Source organism: Coturnix japonica, chromosome 1 (assembly GCF_001577835.2).
Source record: "Coturnix japonica isolate 7356 chromosome 1, Coturnix japonica 2.1, whole genome shotgun sequence".
NCBI classification, from domain to species: Eukaryota; Metazoa; Chordata; class Aves; order Galliformes; family Phasianidae; genus Coturnix; species Coturnix japonica.
In genome coordinates, this window is record NC_029516.1 from 55,963,145 (window position 1) to 55,977,995 (window position 14,851).

Here is a 14,851-nt window from a genome sequence, read left to right on the forward strand (position 1 = left end):
ATAGCAAGAAAGTGGCATTACTACAGAAAGAGAAGTAAAAGCTCTTCCAGCATCATCTGAGGGCAGCGGAGACAGTGACTCCACTGAGCTTATGGGGGCTTTTCCTTAGCAGAGAACCTGTAATCCAATCTATCACCTCTCAGATAGTTAAGGGAAGGACGTTGTTGCTGAGTGATAGATGCTGGTAGTCTACACAGAGCGATTGGTTTCAGTCCATTTTTGATGGGATAGTGTCCATACCCTGTGTTAACTCAGTATTTGCTATACCAGTAGGACCAGACTACTTTTATATGCTTCCACACAGACCTTCCAAAGAAGCATCACTGCCAGGCAGCTTGACTGCTGTAGAATCAGTTCAACATGCCAAAACAGAGCCATGGGGAAACAAGTTCCCTGTGCTGATGATACTCGGTGCCTCCCAGCACTTTCAACCCATCTTTTTAGGATCAAGAGGAGACTAGGAGGACAGCAGCTGTCTGAGGATCCCACTGGAAGGGCTGGCCCCAGAAGCCTTTCCTCCCTCAGGCTGTAGTAGATCCTGGGATTAAATTCCCAGGTTTGACCTTCAGGGGCTCTTGGTGCTCATATCCACCACCTTTCAAGGCTGCTGTGGTCAGAGCCCTTCTCCTTCCCCACCTTGTTGTGGTAGGGAGGTTCAAAGTGTCCTGGCAGCAGGAAGCTCCTTTGCTCCACCCTCTGCCCTGCATGCTGGCTGAGTGTATCCAGGATTTGCTGAACCATTGCTGCTAGAATTGGCATGCTGATCCTCGCAGCTGCTCAGCAGAAGCTGGACCTCTGGCATGATGCTTTCCTCCCATAAGCCCTGGACGTCCTTCATCATGTTCTTCTTCATCACTGCGCTCCGATGCTCCTGTTTGGCAGGTATTTCTTTTCTCTTGTGCTTCACTTTCTGTACCCTTCCTTTTCCCTCACTCCTCTCTACGTCTAAAGGTATTGCCCACTGTTTGTTTTTCAGAAACAAGGTGGGCTCCCTTGTCTCATCCAAAAAGTGTAGAGAAATGGAATTGCTTAATCCTGATGAGACTTAATGTGGTTGATCACAGCATCTTTCTGCCAGCTATTTACAAATCCACTACAAATGTGACTGAGCTGCAGGTTGCTCAGCTGAATGGCAATGAGACAGGGGACCACTGTTTCATGCCTCCACTTACTGAGGCAGGAGACCATTTGAAACATCTCCCAGGAGGGTGCATAGTCTGCTTTAGATGTGAGTAGGTACTTTTTGCAGGAAATCTTTTCAGCCCTTTTAGTTAGAGAAGCTGCCTAAAGCCTAAATGTAAATGAGACCTTTCTCATCATGATACTGCCCACATTTGTATACCAGCATCAGTGGAGATCAACCACATGCTTAAAGATGGGCCTGATCTGACAGCCTGTCCTTTGGGCTTCCCCATCTATAAACATGAACCCTGTGCTCTGCAGCGCTTTCTTCCACAGGTCACATAGAGGTCTAAATGTTTCTTCCAGTGCTCCTGTAAGGTACTTATTAACCCAGAATATAAGTTATGGGCATAGCCAAGGTCATTCAACAAGCTCTAGCAGAACTGGGGAGGAATGAGGAGTGTTCCAACCTTGCCCAGGAGGAGGCTGACCCATGGACCCACTCCCCACTGGGCAGCAGTAGGGGAAGTTGTGGCCTTGATGACATGAAACTGAAAGTCAGCAGGTGACCCCAGGGTGGGACTTCCTGCAGGACAACCTCATTTCATTCACTGTTGCTTGGAAAATGCCGAATTCAAAACAAAGTGTTGGTCTGTTTTGTTCTCCTGAGCTGAAGTTAAACCTGAGATATTACTTTAAACTCTTTCACGTAATCAAGCTGGTACTTAATTTTGCTCCCTGTCATACTCCAAGTTGTTAGCTCAGAGTGATAGTTTGGCTGGAAATAGCCCTCTCACAGCCCCTGCTCAGTCTGTGAACCAGGAGCTCATTGGAGACTCTGTTTGCATGCAGCAGTCCTTATTGCAGCAGCCTGTTATTCTTATGTCTCTGCAAAGCATCATTTCAGCATGGGATATTTCATCTGGCTGAACTCAAGCTGGGCTGCTTGTAGTGGCCCAGGAGGATTTATTTCTTTGACTCCCTTCCTTCTGCAGCAGGGGACAGTTTGGTGCTCATGCACAGTGACTGCAGCAGACTATGCTTCTCCCACATGGGCATCCCTCAGCCATCCCTGCCTCCCATCCTGCAGCACTCTGAGGTCCATGCTGTGGCTGAAGGAAAATGGGTATTGGGAAGGCCTAAGAAAGCTTTGCCCTGTGACACTGTGTACAGATCTGGAGGGCTGCAGACTAGAGGCAGCACTGCAGTAAAGTGTCAGTGTGCTCTGATTCTAGGTAGAAAGCAGATTAAAGAGGCAAAATCTTCACTGAAGCCCCTCTCCCTCCTTTACCTTTATCTGCATGTTGTATTTCCCAACCTGAACTGGTTAATGAGCTCTGCTTTCCTCCTGTGCTTTCCTTCTGGCAGCAGCTGGAGCCTCCAACATTTCAACAAGCACCATGCACACAGACGAGTATGAACCGCCATGTCTTAGTAAGTCTTTGTAAATCATTACTACCGTGATAAAGCCAGGTAAGGAGACTATACAAGTTATTGGTGAGGCTATCCTGGAGAACAATTTGTCTGTTATGATCTGCTGTTATCAAGGCTTCAGTTGCACGTGAAACTCTAGGAAGCATTTCCAAGACTTCCCCAATCAGCCAGACTTGGACAACCTGAGATCCCACCAGTCCTCCTATAGTCATTCTCCATCCTAAACATGAAAAAGCCCCAAGTCCTGTACTTCCTGAATTGCAGTACATGTACCAGTAGAGATATGCTACTTCAAAGGACAACATTTGTATAGGGGATGGGTGTCCCTCTCCCCTCTCTGAGCAATTTCTGTTTACGGGTGGGAAAGGTTGCTCTCTACAGCATAGGACGATAGTATTGCACATTCTGAAGGCCAACGCACAAGAGTATGGTCCAGCATGGTGCACTTGAATGAGAGCAACTGAGGAACATCTGCACTTACTTTTTCTTGACAACAAGCAAGAGGACATCTGCCCTGTACCAAGAGCAGAAGGCATTTGCTTTTCACAGCAGACAAATAGATATGCATGAGCATATACATGCAGTGCATGTAGCTCTAAGGCTGTTCTGGCTACTCCAGCTCTCCTAGGGTCTGAGGTTTCATGCTCAGTTTCCATTCCAGCCCAAGGAGCTGAGGGACATGTTGGTTCCTAGGATCCTTTTGATACTCCTGCCTCAGAACCCAGCTGGCTATCATCACTGTACCCGTGTGATAGAAAACACATGGCCGATGCTAACTAGGTATTCTGAAAGATTACAGCAATGGAGGGTGCAGTGGTAAGGGGACCAGCTCAGATGTTTGGCCAACTGGGATGACTAAGTCTTCAAAACACATAGAAGAAACTGAATATTGCCACCCTTGAGGTTAAGAGCCAGGCTTATGGGAATGATGCCCAAAGGTAAGGTGACAGGACATGGGGCAGACTGTGATGTCAGTATCTCACCTACCTTCTAGCAAAGAAAACCTGCTCTGTACTTAGCCTCCCATCAGCTCACTTCATTTCTTCTCCTCCAGAGGTGGACTTCTGCACTCAAGCAGCCGTGTGCTGTCCAGCTGGTGTGGATGATTACGGATGGATTGCAGCAGCTGTTGGCTGGAGCCTCTGGTTTCTGACTCTCATTCTGCTCTGTGTGGAAAAGGTCATGAAACTCCGGCCTGATGAACCCAAATATTTGGTAGCCTGAAGCAGGGCAAGTCATTGTGCAGCAGTGAGGCACAGACAGTCTGATAAAGCATCTGAATCACTTCCTGAGAAATAGAAAAGAAAGCGACGTTGCCCTCAGCTAAAATAAGTAAGTCCACACATAAGTGGGGCATCTGCTGGGGCATCGTCCTTCCTGGAATGCCAGAGCTACTGTCCCAAGCTGGCCACCATGAAGATCCCAATGCACACAGACGACATTTAGTATCATAGAATCATCAAGGTTGGAAAGATCACTAAGATCATCTAGTCCTACTGTTAGCCCATCCCCACCATGCCCACTAACCACATCCTCACATTTCTTGTGAGTGCCACATCCACACATTTCTTGAACACCTCCAGGGACGGTGACTTTACCACTCTGTCATTGCCCTGAGCCCATCCAAGCCCATCCCGTGGGTACAATCGGACCCTGGAGGACCTGGTACTAGGCTCCCTGCCCTGAGACAACCCAAAACAGCCTTGGAATTTGAAAGAGCAGTGGTCTGGTTTCTGAAGGATCAATATCATGAGATTCAGTACTAAGCAGTGGGCCACATATATCACTAAAAGAATGCAACTCATTGGCTACACTGAGTAACTTCTGTTTACTAAACCAAAGTGTTTACTGACACCAAGAAAAACTTTGTTTTGGAAACCTGAGTGTTGTTTGGGCTGGTTCAAAATTAGAACTAATTATTCCACTGCAACGTATGTGAACTGCTTTGTGGGAGGTTAACATGTTGGTTGTATCTACTCGGCTTGCACCTGTCTAGATAATTAAGACACACTATACCATTGCGAATGGGTTTTAAACCAGTATATCCAACTCAGGCACAACACTGGTCCTATTTATGTAAGATGATAATAAACAACTTTCTTGATGGAAGTATTCCCACTGACTGTTTTAATCCTAGTTTATGTCGATACGGCTTGTATCAGTAAGGAATTACCCCACCCAAATTGCTAGAAACATGATCTTAATGAGAAATATTCACACAGCAGTGTTTGCCTCACTGCAATCAAATAATCTTATTTGGGACAGTTGCACCACTTTAATATCTATCTATTATTAAAACCATAAATCAGCATGAAACCCATAGAGTCATATATAGAATAGCAAACCTCCTAGAGACCAACTGAAATGAAACACAAATGACCATGCTCAAACCAAAGAAAGCCATAGTGGAGATTTGTATCAATTAGATATCATTGAAGTTTACCTCAGTTTACCAATAGATAACTTTTTGGGTTAAAAAAGATACAAATCAGTTTAAGGCTCCTCGGATTATTTTTTTGCACAACCAGGCATTCAATCAGGACAGTTCTACTGTCTGTTCAAACTAGTGCATGGGTCTCATCAGCTTTCTACAGGTACGGGCACAAGTTAGACGCTGAGAAAAAGACATCCTTCCCTAAAGAATCATAGAATCTTTTGAGTTGGAAGTGACCTTTAAAGACCATCTAGTCCAACTTCCTGCAATAAACAGTTATATCAGGTTGCTCAGAGCCTGGTCCATCCTGGCCAAGGTATGACCCCATCAACCACATCTCTGGACAACTCATTCCAGTGCCACACCACCCTCACTGTAAAAGACTGTTTCCCTAAGTCTAACCTAAATCTCCCCTCTTCAAGCCTGAAACCTTTTCCACTTGTTCTATCCCAACAGACGCTGCTAAAGAGTCTGCCTTATCACTGGCATCACACAACACAAAGTCTTCCAGAGGGAAATGCTGAGCTGAGACAGTCAGGAAAGAAAGTGGCAGATTTTGCTGTTGTTTCTTACACGTATCACAGTACTATCAGTAAATAACCACAAAACATCATTCACTTAAGAAAAAAAAAACCTCAGCATTTAAGCATACAACAATTAAAACAAAAGAAGCAATCACAAGGCAAAAGTTGATTTGGACCAGCCAGCCACTTCTGTCCACAAAATATATAAACCTGTGTGTACAAAGGTACAGAAACATAGGATTCTACATTTTACTGTTGGTGTTGTTTGAAAATACAGTGAGATGACAACCACTGCAGTCATTGGTGGACAGCAAATCTTACGACTATTCACATCATATTTTTCCTGTTGTCTTAGTTTTAATAGCAGAAAACGTGCATTGGTCTGAAAGCCATGTGATATCTGTTGTGTAAAAATCATTGTCTTAGTGCCTACCTCCTGCAGAACTCCTCCCAGTGCTCTCCAGTTTTACTTATTTTGTTTTCCTGGCCAGGAACACATGAATTCCCTCTGGAAACGGAAATAGTTTTGAATTTTGAAGGGATATGTTTTACAGCTTTCGTATTTCCTTGGTTAATTGCCTTGGTGCATGCCTACAATCAGTCATGGAATTAAATCTACTCCAATATAAAGAGTTGTAAGCATATGATACAACTGTTAGATCTCAGATAGGATAGAAAATGGAATAGAAAATAGACTAGAGTGGAACAGAACAGAATGGGGTAGAATGGGTTGGAATGGAGTGGAATGGAGTAAAGGGGGATGGAATAGAGTAGAGTAGAATAGAGTAGAGTAGAGTAGAGTGGAACAGATCAATTAGACTGGACCTTCAAAGATGATCTAGTCCAGATGCCAGACTACAACAACCCAACACAGTAACTGTAAACTTCCTCCATAACAACTAACCATAGAACCCTTAGAGTTGGAAGGGACCTTTAAAGGCCATCTAGTCCAACTCCCCTGCAATGAGCAGGGACACCACAGCTAGATCAGATTACCCAGGGCTTGACCCATCCTGGCCTTAAAAGTCTCCAGGGATGAGGCAACCACCACAGCTCTGGGCAGCCTGTTCCAGTGCCTCACAACACTCATTGTAAAATACTTTTTCCAGATATGTAGCCGAAATCTCCCCTTTTTAAGCCTGAAGCCATTTCACAGAACCACAAAGAATCACCGAATCACCAAGGTTGGAAAAGACCTAAAAGATCATCCAGTCCAACCATTCACCTATTACCAATAGCTCCCACTAGAATTACAATGCTCAGTACAAACACAGCCAAAGTGGTTGAAAAGCGGGAGGCTGAATGAAGACACTTGGGAGAGCTGCTGCTGTACAGGTATCTCAATACACAGAGCAGAATGGAGCACGCAGCCATTCAGTACTACTAATACTGTGTGAGAGAAACATCAGAAGCAGCGCATGACTCCAGGGAAGCTACTTTAATTTGCCTGGGAATGATATCGATCACATCTGACCAGTGATTTTTATAAATTCTTAATTTAAGACTAAATTGATTGATATGCGATGCATGACTCTTCATCTCTTTAGAAACTATTGCTCCGGTAATGACTCACATTACTCACTGCTTCTTATCCTTGGGGTTTTAGTGAATGAGCTACATATTAAGCAATTGCATTTTACAATGATTACACTTTGCAGAATCACCAGAGGGATGAAAACTGGCAAGCATCAGAGGTTCCCACTCACAGAGAAAATACAGAGGTTAAATTCATAAGAAAAGTTTCACAGTGCTGGGAATTGGTAATTTTGATAAAGCCACTACAAAGACTAGAATTTCATAATATTACTGTAATTAATTAGAGGCAAGGAATGAAATACAGGAAATCCTGGGAAACAGCCACCCTCTCTCCTCACTCCAGATCCTCATTTTGTAGTATCAGTGGCAGCAGCCACTCCTGTGGAATTCAACCTTATTATTACTTAATTCACACAAAGATGCCACAGCCTGGAGAAACTTCTGCAACAACAGCAAGGTGGGATTAAAGGTCCCTCCAGCTCAGCTCTCTCTCACAGCAGCTGCCATGTGGGGAGGAAGATAAAGCGCAGTGCACACAGCGATCCATCCTGCCTTCCCTCCCCACTTGAGTTCACAGGTAAAACACAGCACCCTTCTGTGCTCTTGCAAGCGCTCACCCCCCAGGCACTTTGAAATTAATCCTTTGAGGGTTGTAGATAGTTTCATGCAGTGATATCTTGCCAATGACTTTTCAGCTTTTCCCAGGTGATTACAGCCTCTCCTGCTCCCCCTGCTTCTCCTTCCCAATGAGCTCATTTTTCCATAAATTTCACATATTCACAACTTTTCTGAACGTTTGTATACTGACTTAAGCACAGCATTTCACCCTGCAAATAAATCATGTGACTGACTTTAAGACAGATATATAGACCCTAATCCCTAAGCCCAAGTTAGAACATTTTCCTACCTCTGTGCTCTTTGCTAGGTTATCTTCCAAATTATTTATTCATTTTAGCTTTCCCTCTATTATTGGCCATATATTCAATACACTAGGATTCCTCCCTTCATTTCCTGTCTACAGCTGCAACCGTTGTGTGTTGCAACAAAGCTAAAAGTCCTATCTTGTCATTTCATGCTTTTCAGGTCAGATATTAAAAACATTTCCTCTCAGAAATAGCGGTGCTGTGCTGGCACAGGCTGCCCAGGGAGGTGGTGCAGTCACCGTCCCTGGAGGTGTTTCGGAGTCGTGTGGATGTGGCACTGAGGGATGTGGGCAGTAGACATGCACCTTAAGTGTATCTTCAGTGCAAAGCTGCAGGACAGTATTACCCTTCACTCCCAGGTGGAGATGTGACTGTTGTAGATAATGCTGCCATCAGTGATGCCAACTTCTGAAGTAACAAAAACTTCCATTAACTTCCCTGCAGCTCTACCACACTCTCTGCAAAAGCAAGAATACGGTTTACAGCACCCTAAAAAATTCTCTTCCACATTTTGGTGAAGAATAACAATATATACCAATAATGTAAATACTTCGCCATGCATCTACATCCTTTAAATGAGAAAATCTTTATCTGTAATCTTTTGAAGTGTTCTTATTTAAAGGAACCATCATCAAGCTCAAAGGAACTGTCACATGGATCAAAATCATCAATGGAAATGCTGGGCAATAAGAGTTCCTTGCACAATGCAACATGACTTACCCCAAACCATTTTATTAAGGGTTGCAAAGGCCAACAAACACTGCAATGGGCTCATGGGTTTATGAATGCCCAAATCGCCTCTACTTCAGAGAATGCAAGCAATTTCCCATTTGCCAACTAAGCTGAAGTACTACTGAGATTTGCAAATTCCCAATCCTGTTTCCTTAACTCCGCGGGTAAAATCTTTTTATTATTATTGCAATATTTTAAAATTGCTGTTATTTTAGTCAAATTTCTTTCAGATCTGCATTTCAGGACCAGAGGAGAGAGGTGCACTGCCAAATACAACAACACATCTATTCTTCCTTGAGGATTTTTTCCTGAAACACAAAGTGGTATCCAGCTACTGCCTTTAACTCATAACATCACTAAAACATTCCAACAACCTGGATGAGACAACCAACTTCCAAGACACATGTGCCAAAAACCTTAGAGAAGTGATCATGGGATCACATCAGAGTAATTAAGAAGCACAGACATTAGCATATAAATGGAAATGCTAAACAATGTAATTTTCATCTTCCAGTCTGTTTCTCACTCTCTTAATTCTCATCTCCCTTCGCCTGCTCTACATATGGCAATACCAGGACTACTGTATGAAAACACCACATCAGGGATCCATGACAGTTTTGCATTCATTTCCAAAGACTCTTCAGAGCATTTCTTCAAAATGTGCCAACATTCTACTCTGATTAAGGCAAGATATAACAGCCTAAACATAAACTTCCAGCTATGGAGTGAGATCTACTCAAAACTAAGCAGAAATGGTCATTATGAAAGAGGAAATGTATTTTAAATGCCAAGAGTATCAAGTTGAATACAGAATCAAGACAAAACATTCCAACTCCACAAGCTATGAAGGGCCAATAAATGCATATTCGAGCACTAATCCAATGAGATTCACAGGGACTGAAGCTCTGCTCTGGATAAGTCTTTTTACAAAGGAAGGGCAACTCTATCTGTATCTATAAATACCACAATACATGACTGAGAATATGTTGGTGGCACACTGAGGGCTCTTCCACCCCTCCATTAAAAGTAAACAAATAAAAATGCAAATAAAAAGAAGAGGAAAAAGATGTCCACTATATAAATGAGCTTAAAGCTGCTTCTTTTCCATAGGCACATCTAAACTGTCCTGGAGGGTCTCTGGTCTTGCTGACCTGCTTTGGTAACCTCACTGATGAGAGATGTTCCCCAGTTGTACAGACCAGCACTGTCAGTGGTGAAGGACTGCACAGATTACAGTTCACATTACAGAATCAACTTGAGTGGGGGCAGAGGGCCATACTCAAGCTTTTAATACATCTCTTTTTAGTACACTGTCATCCAGGAGACTTAGTTGCCATCTTTTGCTTTGCATGACACTGCTATCATCCAACAACTTTATCTGAAGCCAAACCATTCCAAGCACATTCCAATTACAAAGGGTCCATGAAATTCCACTTCTTGCTTCAAAGTTCACGTATGTAGCATTATGAGTCGAGCACCTGTGCAATTATCTCCTACTTACAACACTCTTTCTTCAGTTGCATGCCCACAGCCATTGACGGGACCATGTGTGTTACAGCCTGGGGGATGATATTTTATAGCGTTGAAACATGGCCCACCTGTCAAATTTACTATCTGAAAAAGGACTGTAAAATGTCACTTTGCTTTAAAGATGAGCAAGAAGCAAGAGGTCAACATTTTGTCCACAGAAAAGAAAAACAAACCAACAAACCTAAATTACATAGCTCTGATCTCGCCAAGTTCTGCTTTATGCCAAACTAAACACAAACTACACATAAATGTCACAGAGAATTATAAAGAGAGAGAAAAACCTGAGGATTCTATAAACCAGATGGTTCAGTCATGAAAATAGATGCAACAATTGGTAACATCTTTCTTTGCCCGTATCAACTTCTCATCCGATTAGTGTTTTTATTAACTGGTAGATTCATTAACAGATACTTCAAATTCAAGATACTTTAAATTTCAGCTCTTTTCTCTCTCTCTCTCCCTCCCTCTCTCTTTTTCTTTCTTTTTCTTTCTTTCTCTTTCTTTCTTTCTTTCTTTCTTTCTTTCTTTCTTTCTTTCTTTCTTTCTTTCTTTCTTTCTTTCTTTCTTTCTTTCTTTCTTTCTTTTCTTTTCTTTCTTTATTTAATAGGACAATAAAATAACTGGAAAAAGAATGCAAGAAACTGGAGATTGAGAAACACACAGTCTTTTTCCCCCCTGAATTCCCAAGTGGAAACCCATTGCAATGCATGCATCCCAGAGACTCTTTGGAGCACATGAGAAAAGTAACGTGTGGGTTTCCTTTGTTAGGAACATCTTTGGAACGGGAACATCTAGTGATCTATTGGGTTACTTTTGTTAATATATGAATATACAGAATACACTATACCATTGTTTTGTGAATAGCAGATCAGGTCTCCAGACAAATGCAGCTTTTCAGCTTATCTATTACTGGCTTCTCTGTGAAGTTGTAAGGTAGTAAAGAGAGGTTTTTGTTTTAGCAAAAGCCACTTTCATTGACCTTTATCTAGCTGTCCTGTTCATGTTCTTCATTAAGATTTGGGACTGAAAAGGATATTCTTCCAAACAACAACAAAAAAAGATATATTGCAATAGCATCACCATCAATAACAAAAGTGAATTAGAAATAGCATAAGTGCCTTTAAATTTGAAAGGACTTCATATTCCTTTGTAAGTAGCTGGAGCCAGAAGTCACTTACTTTCTAGAAGACCACATTTTCTTAAAATGAAGTAATTGTAACATGTTAATGTTATGAGCACTGGCCTCAGGCTCCACTGCAGAATTAAGCTGGAGAAGGATCTGGGCTATGAAGGAATTGGCTTAAATAGGAATGCTTAGGAACAGTCTTCAGCATTTTCAAGAAGATCAACATTGCCCAATGGAATCTTCAGGTTGTAAAACCCAACATTTTTCAGGAGTATTAGTAACATTCACATTTACAAATCTGGCAGAAAACAAAAGTTTCTTTATTTTTATGCTAGAACTGATTATTACACAAAAGGCTTTAAAAATTCAAAACAGGATGACCTGTAGATAGTGCTGTTCGTAATCATGCAGGTGTTCTGACTCCGATCAAACCTCAACCAGTGCCCATGAGGACTATGTATTGAACGGTGAACTGGAAATGAATTTACACTGCTTTGCCACATGAAGTCGCTCAAACAATTTCATACTGTCCTCTGACAACAATGGGTAAAAAGATAAACAACTTAGTTCTCTAATAAAAAAGGAAGCAACATGCCATTGCTTTTAGCATATCAGTGAGCAGATAGCTGCTTCCTAGTCCTGGCTTTGGCAACAAATGTCATTACATACATATTTCATGAACAAGGTACTCAGGGTTCTTCCACGGTATCCTCCTACCTGTTTTCATTTCAGTCTGAGCTAGTCCTGTTGTAGCTACTGAACTGTACACTGGAGCCAGGAACTCCATAGAACACCATACCAAACCAGCATGACATACCTGTATTTTACCAATTGTTATTTCTACCCCAGCAAGGCAAACACAGCCCTACTCTGGTCAACCACCCAGTGACCTCCTTGGCTACAACCAGCTTCTAACAGAGTTTGAAATATCCACGCTGTAGCACCAAATAGTTTTGTTTCATTTTTTTCTGAGGCAAGGCTTCTAGGCCTTCTCACAAACACAGAGCTTACCCTCCATCTCAGTGCCAGTTTGCTAGCCTTCGTACAGTCTGCTCTGAAAATAAAAACACTCCAACAAATCATGACTTAAGTAAAATCTCCATATGTATTACGTCAGTTACAGTTATGCAATGGCCAAATATTAGTAAATTCATAGCTAGTATTAAATTAAAACTCTGGAAAAAACAGCAACAAACAGTTCCATGGCACGTACCATTCTTACCATGGGGATAATGCTTATCCTTTGTCCAGAGGGACAGTGGGAACAAGTACAAATATAGAAACTGTCTTCAAACCGCAAATCTAAGCCTATGTTAATGTTCTAAACCGTCACTGACTTTCACTAAAATTATTCAGATCCAAACATAAGCAATGATTTAGGACATTAATTTAAAACATAATGCTGGTGACCCTGTACCAGTCAGGCTGGATTGGTTTCTGTCCACAAAGCAAATTACAGAGTGGCAATATTTTATCGCTGGTCTTACAAGAGCAGTATGTAAATATATATATTAAAAACGCACATACACATTTCCCCAGATGCAACTGTGGCTGAATATTCCTCTCCTATTTTTCAGTGATTTTCAAAACAAGTTAAATGCCAAGCCCTTTCTGTTTGGATGCTTTGCTTTGTTTCTCCAGCCTGAATGAGTCTACAGATATTTTCTTAGTTATACAAGGCCAATGTTTCACTTTGCAAACATTGAAGATGAAGGAACACTTGAAGCTTCAGCACCAGAAGGAAAACAAGGAAGAGTGCAGAGGGTAGCTCCATTTGGAAGCATGGAGCTTTAACAATTATTGTTCCGTTTTGTTACAAGTAGTTCATAAAGCCTTTTATTCTAAGTCCTACTGTTACTGACAACCAAAGCGATTCTTACGTGGGATTACACCTTCAACACCCTAGAGCTGATATAGTTTGTAATCTTGGAGAACAGCAACACAAACCAGTTCCCCATAAGCACTGGAGAGATCAGAATACTTGGAATCTCTTGCAAAATGTCATCTCAGTTCATGCAAACCTTTGCCTTCCTCCTTAGAAAAAGGAGTCTACTACACATGGAGTTTGTTCCTGTGATTTTTTTTTTGCCGGAGTGTTGACTTCTTGACTTCAGGTTTTATTTATTTGTTTGTTAGACTGAGTTGAGGGTAGGAAGAGAAGAGGAGCACCGTAATATTAACAGATTAGTGACCACTGATTGCCATGACACTTATGACTGTTCCCAGTCTCTCCTTCCTCTCCTCATTTTGCTGCCTTTTTCTTTTTTCCAGAATTGTCTAAAGAGCTGTGAAAGTCCATTCTTTTGAGAGAACAACATTGCTGATTTCCTGTAAGTCTTTGCTTCCATAGGAAGCAGATAGCTGGCAGATTTGCAAGGGAATGCTAAATCAACTATGGAAGTTCTGCACTGTCGTCTGTTTCTGAGAAAGACGTAGAAGTTCTTCTCTAATTGCTTTTATAAGAGAGGCTGAAGAGTGACCTGGTTGGAGGTCCTCAGTGGAACTGGTGGTGTAGCAAAGGCCCTGGCCCTGTAGGTTGTTGTGTGGGAGCTGAGCAGGGGGTGCTGAAGGTTGCCTGGCTGAAGTCCTCGGCATCTGGAATACTGGTGAGGAGGAATATTCTTGGTGCCCATGCATATGCATCTGGAAAAAAGGTAGAAACTGTTATAGTACTTTCTGAACAAATACAATACTCCCAGAAAAGACAAGAAAGCAAAAAGGCAAAGAACAGAGGGAAAGCAGTATGGAGATGCTTCTATCTGCTGCCACTGTTCTTTTGTTGTATGAATGAGTGATTCCTCTTATGGAGAGCAAAATAACAAGTGTACACAAAATTGCTGGACTGCCTCAAGTTCAGGGATTTTTAAAATCTCTTTGAACGTCCAGTAGAAAGTCTGACCCTGTCTATGTTGGTTATGTTTAGAAATTGAAATGGAAAGAGGTGGGGACTGAAAACAGAAGTGGAAGTCAGTGGAATTGGCTTTCCAGTAATACCCTTTCCATCAGCTTCCCAAAAAAACAACAGGCAAACTACTGCCTTCCTGGTTGTCATTTCTTCATACTATCCATGGAACAGGGATGCTGATGGAACTATGACTATGACTATAACATGACTATCATGGAACAGGGATGTTCCAAGACACCTTCCCTCTTCTATCTGGCTTGCCTGTTTAGAAAGTCCACACATGAGGACCATGTAACTGACCCATACCTGGGAAAAGAGCCAACAAGTGAAGAAGCAGAAGAAAAAAAGTGATTCAAATCAGAAAGAATAGATTTTTCCACACTTAGAATCTGTTCCAGGTAACTGAGAACCACCATCTCAGCTTAGGGACGAACACTGTTTAAGGGCAGAAAGGAGCTAATTCTGCTTTTGTTCAGTAACAGATATTCTCTAAAGAAACAAGAAAGAAACAACACAAGCCTGAGTTTATGGGCTTGTCTATCAAGAAAAATGTCTGCTTACACTAAAACGAAGAGCGAATTTGCA

The 14,851-nt window shown here is 42.0% G+C and overlaps 2 protein-coding genes across 4 annotated transcripts in view; one reads left to right on the forward strand and one right to left on the reverse strand.

Annotated features, from left to right (window-relative positions):
• Nucleotides 1-625: 625 nt before the first annotated feature.
• On the forward strand, nucleotides 626-4,665 carry TMEM213 (transmembrane protein 213). Its single transcript, XM_015867196.1, has 3 exons — nucleotides 626-882; nucleotides 2,491-2,556; nucleotides 3,611-4,665. Exons 1-3 carry the CDS (start codon nucleotides 801-803, stop codon nucleotides 3,778-3,780), a joined length of 318 nt encoding a protein of 105 aa, XP_015722682.1. The 5' UTR covers nucleotides 626-800; the 3' UTR covers nucleotides 3,781-4,665.
• Nucleotides 4,666-11,660: 6,995 nt separating this feature from the next.
• The window catches only part of KIAA1549 (KIAA1549 ortholog), a 122,857-nt gene continuing 119,666 nt past the window's right edge, over nucleotides 11,661-14,851 (reverse strand). For all 3 annotated transcript variants that reach the window (XM_015867229.2, XM_015867220.2, XM_015867211.2), the window contains one exon: nucleotides 11,661-14,004. In XM_015867229.2, coding sequence (XP_015722715.1) covers nucleotides 13,818-14,004 — 187 coding nt within the window. In that variant the 3' untranslated portion in view covers nucleotides 11,661-13,817. The remainder of the gene's footprint in view (nucleotides 14,005-14,851) is intronic.